Here is a 15,280-nt window from a genome sequence, read left to right on the forward strand (position 1 = left end):
CTCTCATGTTTTGCCAGAGACAGGACATTGAGATGCAAAAACTCACGTACCATAGTTTCTGGCAATATTATACAATCAATGCTTCAGTTAGTCTATCTGTCTAACAAATTACCCCCAAACTTGGTGGCACAAAACAATAATTTATTATGCTCCCAGTGGGTCAAAAGTTCAGATAGGACACAGTGGGGACAGCTTGTTTCTGTTCCAATGTCTGAGGCTGCAGCTGGAAGACTCAGAGGTTGGGAGCTGGAATCATCCGAAGGCTCATTCACCCACATGTTGAATGGTTGATGTTGGCTGATACCTTAGCTGGGCCTGTTGGCTGGAATATCTATACAAGGCCTCTCCACGTGGCACCATCTTCCTCACAGCATGATGATTGGGTCCAAGTGTGGGTGTCCTACAAGAGAGAGGGAAAGCCAGGCAGAAGCTGTATCACCTTTTATGACCTGGCTTTGGAAGTCATACAGTGTGACTTTCATCCCATTCTATTCATTAGAAGGGAGTTTCTAAGACTAGCCCATACTCAAGGAAAGGGAACATAGACCCTTCTGATAGAGAAGAGTCAATATCACACTATAAGAAGAGCATGTAGAATGGGATATGTTGATATGGACATCTCTGAAAAATACAATCTGCTACAGTCAGTTTGTGAACAAAGAAGAACAAAGAACATCACTCGTTACCCAGTTATACAAGGATTAAGTCGCAACCCACTGCAGTCCACCACTGACAGGGCACCCTGCAGGGAACTGAGAATGAAAAACAGGATGAGGTACTCTGTGCTTTGGAAAAACAAGTTCCTAGATAGTTAGACGTGTATCTCAAGAATAATTTCAAAGACCCCTGATTCTTGCACCTTCCCAAACATAAAAAGTTCTAGTCCTCAGTAAGACCATGGATACAACTTAAACTCGCAATTCTTATGCTGAGTGTCTTTCTGTAAGTTGACAAGTTTCTTTGTACAGAGAAATGTACAAAGATATCATTGCAATGCTGCTTATTAGGGTGGAAATTTGGGAATATCCCAAATATTCAACAATAGACGACTGGTAAATAAATGATGGTTTATTAATACAAAGGAACAAACAATACACCAGTAAAAATAAAAGAACAACAAAGATACATTTTAACATCGATGAGTCTTAAAAACATTGTTGAGTGAACAAAAAAAGCAAGTTGCAGAATGATTTGTACTATATGATAGCATTTATATAAATTTCTTTTTAAATTGCACATGGAAACCCTATGTTTTGTTTATGAAGATATTATACATGAAATATAAGTATAAAAATAGGACTGGAAACACTTTAAATTTATAATTTCACCTGAGAAAAGTTAAGAGGAATGGGAATGGAGAGAGGAATAAAATGGACGCCAATGTTTTTATGTATATATATATTTTTTAGATAGTGAGTAAACGAAAAACAATATTTATTTTGTGTGCTATATATTGGTTTGTATTTATCTACGTTGTTTAATTCTTTAAAAAATATTTATTTATTTGGTTGCACCAGGTCTTAGTTGTAGTAGGCGGACTCCTTAGTTGTGGTTCCAGTGCTCCTTAGTTACAGCTCCAGGGCTCCTTAGTTTCAGCAAGCTGGCTCCTTAGTTGTGGCATGCAAACTCTTAGTTGCGGAATGCACATGGGATCTAGTTCCCTGACCAGGGATCGAACCCAGGCCGCCTGCATTGGGAGAGCAAAGTCCTAGCCACTGCGCCATCAGGGAAGTAACTACATTGTTTAATTTTTGAAAAGTAATTCATCACGTTAAAAATGAAATTAGCCCATGAGAGAGGGCAAGGGAAGGACTTTATAAAATCCATCAAGTTACTTCCCCAGTGGTTAAGACTCTGTGTTTCCAATGCAGGGGGTAAGTGTTTGATCAGGGAACTGAGATCCCACATGCTGTGTGGTGCGGTCAAAATAAGTAAATAAATAAAATAAAATCCATCAAGAAGTGTGAAGAGGGACTTCCCTCGTGGTGCAGTGGTTAAGAATCCGGCTGCCAACGCAGGGACATGGGTTCGAGCCCTGGTCCGGGAAGATCCCACATACTGCAGAGCAACTAATCCAGTGTGCCACAACTACTGAGCCTGGGCTCTATAGCCTGTGAGCCACAACTACTGAAGCCCACCCACCTAGAGCCCTTTCTCCACAACAAGAGAAGCCACTGAAATGAGAAGCCGGCACACTGCAACGAAGAGTAGCCCCCGATCACTGCAACTAAAAAAAAAAAGTGTGAAGAGCTCCAGAAGAATTCCCCTCCTCATGAGCGTACGCTTCCCCCTTCCTGTGAGGCTGTTTGGCCTTGCTTTTGCCACCCCATATGTGGGTTTTCCTCTGTAGGCTTGCCTCATACGTGGACGTCACGTTTTCTGCTTCTATTAGCCCTGTCTAGATAGTATGGCATCTTCCAAAAAACCCAAAAAAGCCAAACAGAAAAACACAAACGGAAAAGAAAGATAAGAATAATAAAAGAGAGAAAAAGGAAAAAAAAAAGGAAAAACACAAACCGTTATAAATTAAAAAGGTGACTTAAAGAATATTCACAGTATTGAATTTATCAATGAAACAGTTTTCGATTGTATACTTTTTTACCCCAATGGAACTAGTTAAAGTATCCATCTAAGGCAGTAAGTAAAGCAGTAAGAGGGGCATAATATTTTACTGGCTCCACATCCTCTAGTCAATATAAAGTTTTTTAAAAGTACAGTGTCAGACTTCCCTGGTGGCGCAGTGGTTGAGAGTCCGCCTGCCGATGCAGGGGACACGGGTTCGTGCCCCGATCCGGGAAGATCCCGCATGCCGCGGGGTGGCTGGGCCCGTGAGCCATGGCCGCTGAGCCTGCGCATCCGGAGCCTGTGCTCCGCAACGGGAGAGGCCACAGCAGTGAGAGGCCCGCATACAGCAAAAAAAAAAAAAAAAAAAAAAGTACAGTGTCCTCTAACCTGATACTCAAATTCTATTTCCACACCCTGTGAGTAAGAGATATGTATTGAATTGTCTACTTAGCTCATTTTCCCTGGGAACTTTGGCATCTCTAAGCCAGAGCTAATCCTCCTGGCACCAGGCTTGGCCCCAGGATGCCATTATAAACATGGACCCTGAAGCTCCTCAGGGCTTCCTGTGTCTTTTGAGTCTCATATCTTTGTAGCACTCCCATATGTACATATGTAACTAAAATTGTTTTTTTCCTGTTGATCTATCTTTTTATTACAGGGGGTATCTCAGCCAAAAACCTAGAAGGGTTTATGAAAAATTATTTTTCCTCCCCTACACATAGGACCTAAATTCTTAATCCCAGTCCTTCCATCTCTAAATCAGATACCTGTTCCAAAGCCCCAATGTTTCTGTGATATTTCACTATCTGAGTAGGGCAAGAATGTTTTTAGTGTCCCAGTGCTTTTTTTTTACCCCCCTTGCTTTCTCTTTGTCCATTCCAATAGACAAAAGGAGAATTGACTCTAAGGCTACAGTGGATTATTATCCCTACTACTATTTATATTTAAAACATTATCTGATTAATTATAGAGGCAAATAGTTAAGATCTAGGATGCCTCAGTTACCAGCGTTAGAATCTGTGAAAATACCATCAACATTGAGTATCAGTGCCACCTCCAAACAACCATAGACAATGGTTTCAAGGGAAATATGTAAAGCCATGAGCAGAGTTTGAAGGGATGGAGAACTTTCTTGCTCCAAAGTCCCAGAGACACAGGGGTGAGGGAGTGGCAGAGGCCCCAGGTTGCCAAATAACTTCAAAGGTTGCCTAGGGCCAAAATCGTTCTCCTTGGAATGCTGGTAAATGCAGGCCTAGATAGCTCCAGGCTGGCAATGATGTGAAAGGGAACACGCTTCCAAACACACTTATACACACACTCATTAGAATGCAGCAGAACATGGTTTTATTTCTGTGAACACAATACAACAAAAGTTGGCCGAAGTTCTAAGGCTGAAAATATGGAGACCTGGACCCTTCTTTGCCCTCTTCCCTACTATCTTCCTTCAAAACCTAGAGCTCCAAAGCAGAAAAGAATCCTACATATTTTTTGTCCCCACTCTGGTCTATCCTCATCACTCTAATTTTTCCAATACCCTCCTTTTTCCTTCTATGGGAACCAGGAAAATCAACAAAAGAAAAGAAAAATCAGAAGAGATTGTAAGAGAATTTGTGCCAAGTGAGAGGGAAAATGATGGAAACTTTAAACAACCTTGTCTAAGTGTACAGGAACCAAAGGATAAGGAGGGTCGCTCTTCTGAGGGGGGTCACAGGCAACAATGAAGAGCTTGTATTGGGTGCCATCTCGGTAGCGGCAGTCAGGATACTTCCCCGCAGTGAGACTGCACTGAGTCAGGTTAACAGGCTTTGGACTCTGGTGGCAGTTGTGCCGCCCATTCTTACAGACGATGTGGGGCAAATCACAGACAGCAGCCACGTCCTGGAAGGAGTTGTGCAGAAAGGTGTTTTGAGGCTTACAGTGCTGAGTATAATTATTGACACTGCTCATTGCCTTGTTGCACTGGAGAAGCCTTGGCTGTATATGCTGAATTTCAAACCAGCGAGCCTTGGTGAGATGCTTAGGCAAAGCACAAAGTGGACACACTGACCACCATAGTCCCAGCAGCAATAGGAGAGGAAAGCATCCCAGAAGACCTGGCCCCATCTTTTCTGTGTAAGGAGAGAGAAAATAATGGTAGTAGCAAAAACAATAAGAGCAAAATTATCACTCATAACCATTTAGATTTTTATTCTGCCTTTTAAGATTTCATAGCTCTTTTTTGTTTGTTTGTTTTTAACCATCTTCTTTCTCACTCGAGTCTCACAATTCTAAAGAAACTAAAGCCCAGTGAGGAGGAATTTGAGGTAAGACGATCTTTTCTCTGACTGGTAGATCTCGTTCTTCTCTTTGTCCTGCACTCATGCGTTTGATGGTCCTCATGTCAGAAACCTTGTCTCTTCCCTCCTGAAATATTTACCCTCCATCTATCTGACCTGGATCTCCCAGCCATCTTCACTGGCCACTCTCCCCAGCCCTGGGGGCTTCTGCTCTTACCAGGTCTCCGCGCTGGGGCTCCCGCTGAGAACAACAGCAGTAGTTAGTCCCAGGCTCAGAGCTTTCGTCTGTTGTTCTTCTCCCAGGTGTGCAAGGCTGCCTGCGTGTGGCAGGGGAAGGGTCCTGAGCCCTAGGAAAGAGAAGACTGGGGCTTGGAAGATGAACTTGTTGACAGTGTGGATGAGACTCTTAGACTTTCAAACTTGCTGTTTAATGAGTGTCAATAACACTGTAAATGCAGGGAGAGAAAGCTTACTTAAAGAAACAGTGAGACTCAAAACACAGTTTTGAGGAACTGATCACTTCCTGATATGAGTTGGTGCTTCCTCCCTGACTTGAAGCTTCAGTTTTTTGAAGTTTTATGGTTTCATTTCCTTAGGAGAAAATACACATGAAAATCTGATATAATAACTGCCATGTACTTGGTATGTGAGCTTCAAACATAGACTTGAATGAATTATTCCTTTATGTGTATGTTTATTGGGCCAGATACTGGGCTACTCTGATTCGGGAGCTTGTGATCTAATGAAAGAGACAGTCAGGTAAATGGACCAATGCACAATATATTAACAAATATAAATAGCACTTACAGCTGTGATCAAGGAAACTACAGGTAACTGTGTGGATACAGTAGAGAGGAGGTATTTTTGGAGGGCACAACACCGGCACTGAGTTTTGAAGATTAATTAGAAATTAGGTGAAGAAGATGGTAAGGGCAGCCCAAAGAGGAAACTGTGTGAAGAGACCCATACATATGAAGAAGGGCACATTTAGGGTATTTGCCTCTTAAATCTGTTCTTGCCTTTCCATTGGTGCTGCAATATCCTTATTCAGAACCTTATTGTCTCATAGAGGACTCACATAAAAGTTTCCTACATGGACTCCCTGCCTCTAGTCTCTTTTCCTTCCAATCCATTCTACATATTAATACTTCCAGATTAGTATTTCTTGAGCATAAATATAACAGTGAAACACTCTTGCCCAGTACTTTTAATGGCTCCAATAATCTTTAGGATAAAAAGTATTTCTTTTTATAGCAAAGTTGCAAGATACAAGGTTAATATACGAAAATTGCTTTCTTATATACCAGCAATGAACAACTGGAATTTGAAATTAAAAAAAAAAAGAAACTAACATTTATATTAGCACCAAATAAAAATGAAATACTTAGGTATAAATCTCATAAAATATGTACAAGATCAATATGAGGAAAACTATAAAACTCTGATGAAATAAATCAAAAGAAGATCTAAATAAATGGAGAGATATTCCATGTTCATGCTGAAGGAAATCAGAATATGTAACCCCCCAAAAATGGCTCTTTGACATAAAAATTATTTTGCACTGAAGGCAATTAAGAATCATGAAGTGCAGAAAAAGCTCCCCGCTTTTTGTCCAAAGCCAGAAAATAAATTCTCTTTTTACTGGAGATAGACCCTCAACCTCCCAGAGAGGGCACCAGAGGAATCTGCGAAAGAATCTTGAAACTAACCCTTATCTTTCTAGTTACTTCTTCACCATTTACTAACCATACACCAAACCCCTTTGTCTTGTCTTGTCTCCAATTCTTTACAAATATCTTGTTTCTTGGGCTAAAAGGTACAAAAGCTTCCTGCTCTTTTCAGGTATTTGGATTTTTCATTCTCTTGTGAATGCTCCCATGTACATGTAAATATTTAATAAAATTTGTATGCTTTTCTCCTATTGATCTGTCTTTGTCAGTTGAATTTTCAGACCCAGCCAGAGACCCTAAGAGTGTTGAGGAAAACGTTCTTCCCATACAATGACATTATGCACTTGTCAAAACGTGTACAACATGAAGAACGAATCCTAGTGTAAATTGTGGACTTTATTAATACTGGTTCATCAAATATAACAAAAGTACCACAGTAAAATAAGATATTAATAATAAGAAAATTGTGAACAGTGTGGTTAGGAGAGGAGGGAGGGAAGAGAGGCATATGGGAGCTCTTTGTACTTTCTACTCAATTTTTCTGTAAATCTAAAATTGCTCTGAACAAATAAGTCCATCACTTAAAGAAAAAAAAATTTTTAAGATGTCTGTTCACAACATTGTAAAGCAACAATACTCCAATAAAAATTAATAAAAAAGGAGTAAAAAAATAAGTCTTTTTGCCTAGTGCTCATCTATCTTATTCTACATCCTATGTATTAGAACAGTCCTCCTTCTCTCTGCAGTTCCACAACTTGATTGTACACCAAACCCACTACAGAGGAAAACAATACCGAGTTACCCACGTCCTTAAGCAGGGGTCTCCTAACCCTGGCCTCACATCAGAATTGCCTATGAAAAGTTTTAAAATGCCAAGATCCTAGGCCTACTGAATCAGAATCTTGGGGATGGACGTCTTTGCATATCTATATTTGATTAACTCCACAGTGATTCTGTTACCCATTCTTTGAAGAGAACCATTTTTCTTGACTGACATTGATTTTCACCCAATGTCCAAGTTCTTAAGACTGGTCTTAGGCTTGATTCTGAGATAAGGTCCTCCTGAGTGCTACTTCCTCCTCAAGGGATATACATAACAACGTAACTTTGAATTCTTGTACAGGAACTAAGGCTCCCACCCAGGTGGAGGATGGTAGCTTCAAGCTGAGCACAAGTTCTGGAGCACCACCCTGTTGCCTCACCACCAACCAATCAGAAGAAAGTCCCACACCCTGCAGCCCTCACCCCAAATTTTGCCTTTAAAAATTCCTCCCTGAAAACCATCAGAGATTTCAGGTCTTTTGAGCATGAGCCATCCCTTTCTCCTTGCTTGGCCCTGCAATAAACCTTTCTCTGCTCCAAACTTTGATGTTTCAGGTTGTTTGACATCACAGTGTATCAGGCACAACAACTTGGGTTTGACAACACGCTGGGCTAAAGAAAGTGAGTATTTCCTGTAGGATAAGCACTAGTATGCATGGCAGAAGGCATGATGAGGATCACAAAGGTTGCAGATAGAGTTTATCCTTTAGGTTTATTTTGTTTGCAAGCAACACAAATTTGAGCTAATTTGAGAGGGAAATTTTTAAGTGATAGTGAAACTGCACAACCCAGGTTGGGACTTGAACCCACTGCCTTTTTTAAAAAAAAAAAATTTATTTATTTATTTTGGCTGCCCTGGGTCTTAGTTGTGGCATGTAGGATCTTTGTCATGGCATGCAGACTCTTAGTTGCAGCATGCATGGAGGATCTAGGTCCTCGACCAGGGATTGGACCCGGGCCCCCTGCATTGGGAACACAGATGAAGTCTTCCCCACTGGACCACGAGGGAAGTCCCATGAACCCACTGTCTTTTAGTTGAGATCACACACTTGGTCTCAGGACTTAATGAAGCTCAGGTTCTTTATGACTCAAGGCAGAAAGAATTCAGTGAGAAAAAAAAGAGATGGGTAAGAAGTGGATCTATTTAGAGAGATACACATTCCAGAGACACAACGTGGTCTGTCTCAAAAGGCGAGAACAGCCTTGGGAGAAACACACTCCACAGACAGAGTGTGGGCCATCTCAGAAGAGGGCAAGAGGCCCCCAGATATGGGGTGGTTAGTTTTTATGGGCTGGGAAATTTCACAGGCTAATGAGTGGGAGGATTATGCCAACCATTTTGGGGAAGAGGTGGAGATTTCTAGGAACTGGGACACCACCCACTTTTTGACATTTTATGGTTAGCCTTGGAACTGTCATGGCACCTGTAGGTGTGTCATTTAGATGCTAATGTATTACAGTGAGTGTATAATGAGGCTCAAGGTCCACTGGAAGTCAAATCTTCCACTCTCTTGGATCTAGTTGGTTCTAACCAGTTTATGTCATATCCTCAAGGGCTATGTCATTCTTTTAGAGGTTGTGCCCTGTCTGCTTCCCTCCTGTTTCAGTAGTAGTGGGAATAGGGTGGGGATTTATTGGAAAAATCTGGGAGAGATTACAATATGAAAAGATATAGCAGAAGGATCAGTCTTTGGAAATAGCTGGAACCCAAGAAGCTCGGGTGAGCTGCAGAGCTGTGCCAAATGGGCATGAATCCACTTCAAATTTTTTAAAAATCCTTGCATCACTACTTGAGATTCAGACTCTGAGGACAGTGTAGAGAATGAAAAAAAATATCATCTTTTCCTTTTTTCCTTCTCAGTTCTCAGCTAGGGCCTCTATAACAAAAGACAGATTAACAAGAGAAAAACAAACAGAAGTTTATTAGCATGAATATACCACATATACATGGGAGAAGCTCAGGGATGAGTAACTCAAGGAGGTGGCTAGAACTTGGGTTTACTTTCCATCTTCAGCTAAAACAAAGAAGGAAGAGTGTGGAGGAGGCAAATTATGGGAAGGTGACCAGGAAAAGTACAGTAAACAAGGATAGGGTTTGTTATGCAGATTTAAGTCTGTGGCTTCTCCATTGATGAGTTTCTTGTGATTTAGAGTCATCTTTTTCTTCCTGTACAGAGAGGGAAACATGCTTACAAATAGAGATTTCCTTGGTAATTGTAAATTTCCCTTACATAAGGGTAATTTATACTCTGTTTTCAAAGTTTCTCCTTTATCTACTGTTTCTCAAAATAATCCTATGTTGAAAAGGTACATTCTGGTCTCCTATAAGAGACAGTTCAGTTAGCCTACCTTGGGTCTCATTACTATTGTTTGGCTCAGTAGAGGAGATTGGGAAACTTAAAGGACAGCCCCACCAATGTGCACACAAAAAGGGGAAAGATAGTTCCTTAAGGGAACTGAATATGCCTCTTTCCAAACAGGGGAAGTGGATGTGAGAACGTCTAAGCAACAACACAAGGCTATTATCCTATGTAGACCTGAAACAAATAGACTGCCAGCTATTTCTCCAGCAAAGACAGGTTTATTCAGGATCGGCAGAGAATTGTAATTTGGGGTCTGCAACCATGGCAAGCCATGTGCAAGTCCCTGCACAGCAAGGGAAAGAGACTGCTTTAACAGAGAGGAGAAGAAAATTGGGAGGGCTGTAGTAAACAAAGAGTGCATAGCTTTTCATTGGCTGAGTCCTTGCCAGGAAAGAAAACAACTCTTTCTTCTTCCAGTTTGCTTCAGCTGTGGTCACAGGGTGTGAGAGCTCCTCCTTCTGGTCTTCCAACTCTAGTTGATTAAGGTTTCTGTTTATTAATTTTTTATAACGAATTGTGCTTAAATTCATTTTCCTCCTATACTGTTTTGAACCATCATCTTATAACCTTTTAATAAAAGCAATTTTTTAAATTTTAATTTTAATTTATTTATTTTTGGTTGCATTGGGTCTTCATTGCTGCGTGCAGCTTTCCCTAGTTGCAGCAAGCAGGGCTACTCTTTGTTGTGGTGCACGGGCTTCTCATTGCGGTGGCTTCTCTTGTTGCAGAACACGGGCTCTAGGTGCGCGGGCTTCAGTAGTTGTGGCACGTGGGCTCAGTGGTTGTGGCTCGCGGGCTCTAGAGGGCAGGCTCAGTAGTTGCGGCATATGGACTTAGTTGCTCCACGGTGTGTGGCATCTTCCCAGAGCAGGGCTTGAACCTGTGTCCCCTGAATTGGCAGGCAGATTCTTAACCACTGCGCCACCAGGGAAGTCCCTAAAAGCAAATTTTAAAGAGTTTTTTAAAATGAGGTATTCGTGAAAACTTACTGTAGGAGAGCTGAAGAGACAACCCTAAAATATGACTCTAGGAGACCAGAATATGCCAGTACATTCTGAAGCAGCATTTATCAAGTGAGAAAAACAATCAGTATTTCCCCACATGTCAAATGATCGTTGATGAAGAACTATTACCCAAAAACTGAGTTTGTCTCTTGGTGGATGTCAAGCCAAAAGATACAACCAAGCCAAAGAGCAGGAGAAGGAAGGATTTATGATTACTTGCAGCAGGTAAGGAGAACACTGGGAATCTTTCCCAAAACAGTCTCCCTGGAACAGCAAAACGGGGGAAGTTTTAAGCTAAGGGTATATGCATATTCATGAAGGGGCTTGAGCAGAGGAGAATTCAGCATAGAACTGGGGAAAGGTTGACAGAGTCCAAGCTTTAGCTGACTGAAGTCAGGAACGTCAACAGCATCATTCTGTCCTCCACCTGGGTGGGGGCCTTAGTTCCTACAGAACGCAAAGACTTTATCAGATTGTAATGTATGTTCCTTGAGGAGGAACTAAGATTCTGTTTCATTGCTGAACTATTGTTTCTTGACTGCTTTTCCTTTGTTCCTGCATTCCCTTACTTCCCTTAAGATCCTGTGGCCAGGCTTAGACCGCAAAATGGCTTAGGCTAAAATGGCTTCTCTTATGTCAAGAAAACCCTTCCTGGTTCTCTTTCTCCAGGGACCCCCTACCCTATCTGCTTATAGAACTGCTGTTTAACACTAATCTCTTGTGAATTTGGTTGGTATAGGTCATCATCTCCCAGGTATCTGCTCATTCCCAAGTACACTGAAAAAATGGCAAAGCTGAGGAGCTACGCTTGGAGCACGATGACCAATCTAGATTCACTGGCTACTCGTTGAGGCCCGAGTTCCAGGAAGGTGTTGTTGGGGAGGAATTTTTTTCCTTTTTTCCCTTCTAGGATATTTGGCTCATCTCATAATTCAATGATATAAGACACACTGACAGGAGAAAACAAACAAAAGTTTAATAACACGTGTAATACATGGCGGAGACCCAGGTAAACTGAGTAACTTGCCAAAATGGCTGGGGCCATCACCTTAAATATCACCTTCGGCTAAAGACAAAAGGAGATGTTGGGGAGGGAAATCTATGGGAGATGACCAGGAAAACACAGGAAACAAGGATAATGTTGTTGCGGTACGCGGGCCTCTCCCGTTGTGCAGCACAGGCTCCGGACGCCCAGGCCCAGCAAGCATGGCTCACGGTCCCAGCTGCTTCGCGGCATGTGGGATCTTCTCGGACCGGGGCACGAACCCACATCCCCTGCATCGGCAGGCGAACCCTCAACTACTGCACCACCAGGGAAGCCCGAAGATAATGTTGTTTTGCAGACTTATCATTGTCTTGTCCACCACTAAGAGTTTCTAGAGAATGAGTCCCGTCCCCCACCCCCCCACCGCTTCCTGGTACAGCAGGAAGACACCCTTACAAATGGAGATTTCTCTTTTACCTGTAAATGTCTCTTACAAAAGAGTGACTTCTATTTGGTTTTCAGAGCTCCTCTCATATCTGCTGATTCTTAAAAAATAACCAGGCTAAAATAATCCTTATACCAAAGAGACATATTTTAGGGTGGAAAATTCTGCTCCCTTATAGTGTGCAGCTTAATTTAAAGTGTCATCTAATTTAAAATGTTTATACCCTGGTCTTTGTTCTAATTGTTTCAAGGCTTGAGTCATTCAGTGATGCAGGAGGCTGAAGAACACAGGGTCCTTTAATGTTCAGTATCTCTCCTTCGCATACCTGCCCCAGGCAAAATTATACGAAGCGAACATTTCTCTTACTCTGTATCTCTATCTCTCATTTAGCAAACAGAATTTCTGTGGACCTTACTTACTTGTGTTTCAACATTTCCTTCTCCAATCTACTTCCTCTTTCCTCCAACAAAATGCAAGTCTTAAGCCCCACTCTTTTTTTTTTTTTTTAATTTTTGGCTGCGTTGGGTCTTCGTTGCTGTGCGCAGGCTTTCTCTAGTTGTGGTGGCGAGCGGAGGCTACCCTTCACTGCGCTGCGCGGGCTTCTCATTGCGGTCGCTTCTCTTGTTGCAGAGCACGGGCTCTAGGCGCGTGGGCTTCAGTAGTTGCAGCTCGCGGGCTCAGTAGTTGTGGCATGCAGGCCCTAGAGGGCACGGGCTTCAGTAGTTGTGGCTCATGGGCTTAGTGGCTCCGCGGCATGTGGGATCTTCCCGGACCAGCAATCGAACCCGTGTGTCCTGCATTGGCAGGCAGATTCCTAACCACTGTGCCCAGGGAAGTCCCTAAGCCCCACTCTTGATGATAGTTTCATTTTAAAGTCCTCTAGCCCTACCCTATATCTCTGCCAAGTGAAAACGGTTTTTATCAGATAAACTCATTTGTGTTCATATCTTCTACTTAATGTATTATTCATCAGGAAACATACATACTACCGTAACTCATCTAAAATGCAATAGCCTCCTTACAGACATTCTTAAAGAAATCCAGGGAGAGGAGACAATTGATGGGCACTTGTCATGTTTGTTCTGTCAAAGTCAAAATTAAAATACCAAGTCAAAGGATAGAAAGGAAGAAAATCAGTGTTGACTGAGCACCTGCTACGTGCCAGGAACATGCTACATATTTTGTACCTAATCAGCTCTGGCCACACCCATCAATCTGGGTGGGTATGGGAACTCAGCATATCCCCACAATCAATGCCTAGGTCACAACTTTTCCCCAGCTTAGCACATAAACAGTTATACTTTCATCATACACACAAGTCTATTACACATATTAGACACACACATATAATACACTTTAAACCTACATACAGCACAAATCACATTCAAGCGTAAGCTATATAACTCACAGTTATAACACCCGTGCTAATCACACGACACATAAATAAATTTCACACATTGGAATGATAAAATTTATTTAGGGATGGGAAGATCATTCCACTTGCAAAGTTATAAGGAGAGTCAATGTCAGGAAAATTCCTGGGTTAGTCAAAAAGAGATTCCATATGAGCTGAATCTTTTCAAAAATGTAGAAGTAAATCAGGTAAATAAGGACAGAAGGGTGTTCCAGGCAGAGAAACAACATAGGCAAAGTTACGATAGTAAGAAACCACGTGAAACATAACTCTCAGTAGTTGCAAAACATTGGCAAATAAATGCAAGGGCTCTTGGTGCAGGGAGGGACCACCACTTGGGAAGCACTGAACGCTAAAACCTGTGGGTGTGGGTCAACTTTCTAGTTGCTGATATCCTCTAACAACTGCATGTCCTCTATGCCATCAACAAACCCATTCGTGCCACAATGGAATTCAATGTAGCTGTAGCTCTTGTAATCTTTGTAGTTGTTTTTGCTATTCTTCTGGTAGCACTTGAGTGTTTTGAAGGGATATGGGGCCCACATATATACATTTCTGTAGTGATCTCTCCAGTTCCTGATGCATATATGCTCAATCTTGTGCCATACGGTATAGACAAAGATGTGATAGTTCTCGTCTTTTGAAACACCTCTTTCCCTCATCAGATCACTGCACTTGTACTTGCTGAATTCCCAGTTTGTGCTAGGGTGGTGCTGTTTCACGAATTCCCTCCAGGAAACGTTCTGGCTGTGTACAAGGAGCCCACATAGAGGGAACAGCAGAGCCAAGAGAGGGCCTAGGACCTTTAGAGAGGATGCCATCTCAGTCCCCAGGGCCACCTGTGGGGGTACAGGGAAGAGAGAGGAAGCACTGCTGAGCTCTACCTTAAAATTCCTTTCTGCCAACGTAGGCCCTTCAACCAAATTTTATCATTTGGTTCCCAGGCTAGAAGGTGATAACTCTCATTAGATAATAAAGTTTATAAGAACTGAAAATATGTTACAGCCTGAGTGAGATAAGCACAAAGTTGTAAAAAACTGATGAAGTTCATTTTGAGAATTCCAAGTACCTCCTGTCTGCCATCTCTTCCACCTGAACTGAGGAACAAATCACCCTCTAGCTAGCTGTTTTGCAGTCCAGATCGATTCTTTTTTTTTTTTTTTAATATTTATTTATTTATTTTGGCTGCACCGGGTCTTAGTCGCTGCATGCGGGATCTTTTAGTTGCAGCATGCGGACTTCTTAGTTGCAGCATGCGGACTTCTTAGTTGCAGCATGCATGTGGGATATAGTTCCCCGACCAGGAGTCAAACCTGAGCCCCCTGCATTGGGAGCTCGGAGTCCTACCCACTGGACCACAAGGGAGTCCTCAGATCAATTCTCAAAAGAGCATGTGTCCTAAAGAAAATGGTATTTTAAGCTCTATGTCTGTGAGGTGGAAAGTGTTGTTGCCTCTTAAGGGGATACAGAAGATGAATAGAAACTTGGGAGATATTTTTGAAGCAGGAAGGCTTTGGTTCCTTGAAATCTGAGGCTGCAGCTACGCTGACTCTGCAAGATGGTGCTTACCAGGACCTTGACTTCTTTAAGACACTTCCCCAAAGCCTGTGTGAAACATGTTATCACTTGTGACTACCCACATCCCTTCTCAGAGGCCACTTCCCTAATTATCATCATTATAAACGATCTTGATCTATTGTTAAGAAGGTCATCATAAAGGAACTCCAGTTTTGAAA

The 15,280-nt window shown here is 42.0% G+C and overlaps 2 protein-coding genes across 3 annotated transcripts; both read right to left on the reverse strand.

Moving 5' to 3' along the window:
- Window positions 1–344: 344 nt before the first annotated feature.
- On the reverse strand, window positions 345–5,323 carry RNASE6 (ribonuclease A family member 6). 2 transcript variants are annotated; one of them, XR_010944399.1, is made up of 2 exons: window positions 5,059–5,323; window positions 345–400 (listed from the first exon to the last, which is right to left on the reverse strand). XR_010944399.1 is itself a non-coding variant. In XM_067741625.1 (2 exons), the coding sequence occupies exon 2, from the start codon at window positions 4,666–4,668 to the stop codon at window positions 4,207–4,209; it is 462 nt and encodes a 153-aa protein (XP_067597726.1). In that variant the 5' UTR covers window positions 4,669–4,673; window positions 5,059–5,314; the 3' UTR covers window positions 3,893–4,206. The 2 variants fall into 2 exon arrangements, 1 of the variants encoding a protein (XP_067597726.1); XM_067741625.1 differs by lacking the exon at window positions 345–400 and adding an exon at window positions 3,893–4,673 and having other exon boundaries at window positions 5,059–5,314.
- Window positions 5,324–13,649: 8,326 nt separating this feature from the next.
- On the reverse strand, window positions 13,650–14,365 carry EDDM3B (epididymal protein 3B). Its single transcript, XM_067747662.1, has one exon. It carries the CDS (start codon window positions 14,363–14,365, stop codon window positions 13,925–13,927), a length of 441 nt encoding a protein of 146 aa, XP_067603763.1. The 3' UTR covers window positions 13,650–13,924.
- Window positions 14,366–15,280: the final 915 nt, after the last annotated feature.

The sequence above is a fragment of the Pseudorca crassidens genome, chromosome 1 (genome assembly GCF_039906515.1).
Source record: "Pseudorca crassidens isolate mPseCra1 chromosome 1, mPseCra1.hap1, whole genome shotgun sequence".
Taxonomy (NCBI): domain Eukaryota; kingdom Metazoa; phylum Chordata; class Mammalia; order Artiodactyla; family Delphinidae; genus Pseudorca; species Pseudorca crassidens.

Bases quoted from the DNA above. Each gene is read 5' to 3' on its own strand.
- RNASE6 (XM_067741625.1), bottom strand. From the start codon at position 4,668: ATGGGGCCAGGTCTTCTGGGATGCTTTCCTCTCCTATTGCTGCTGGGA.
- EDDM3B (XM_067747662.1), bottom strand. From the start codon at position 14,365: ATGGCATCCTCTCTAAAGGTCCTAGGCCCTCTCTTGGCTCTGCTGTTC.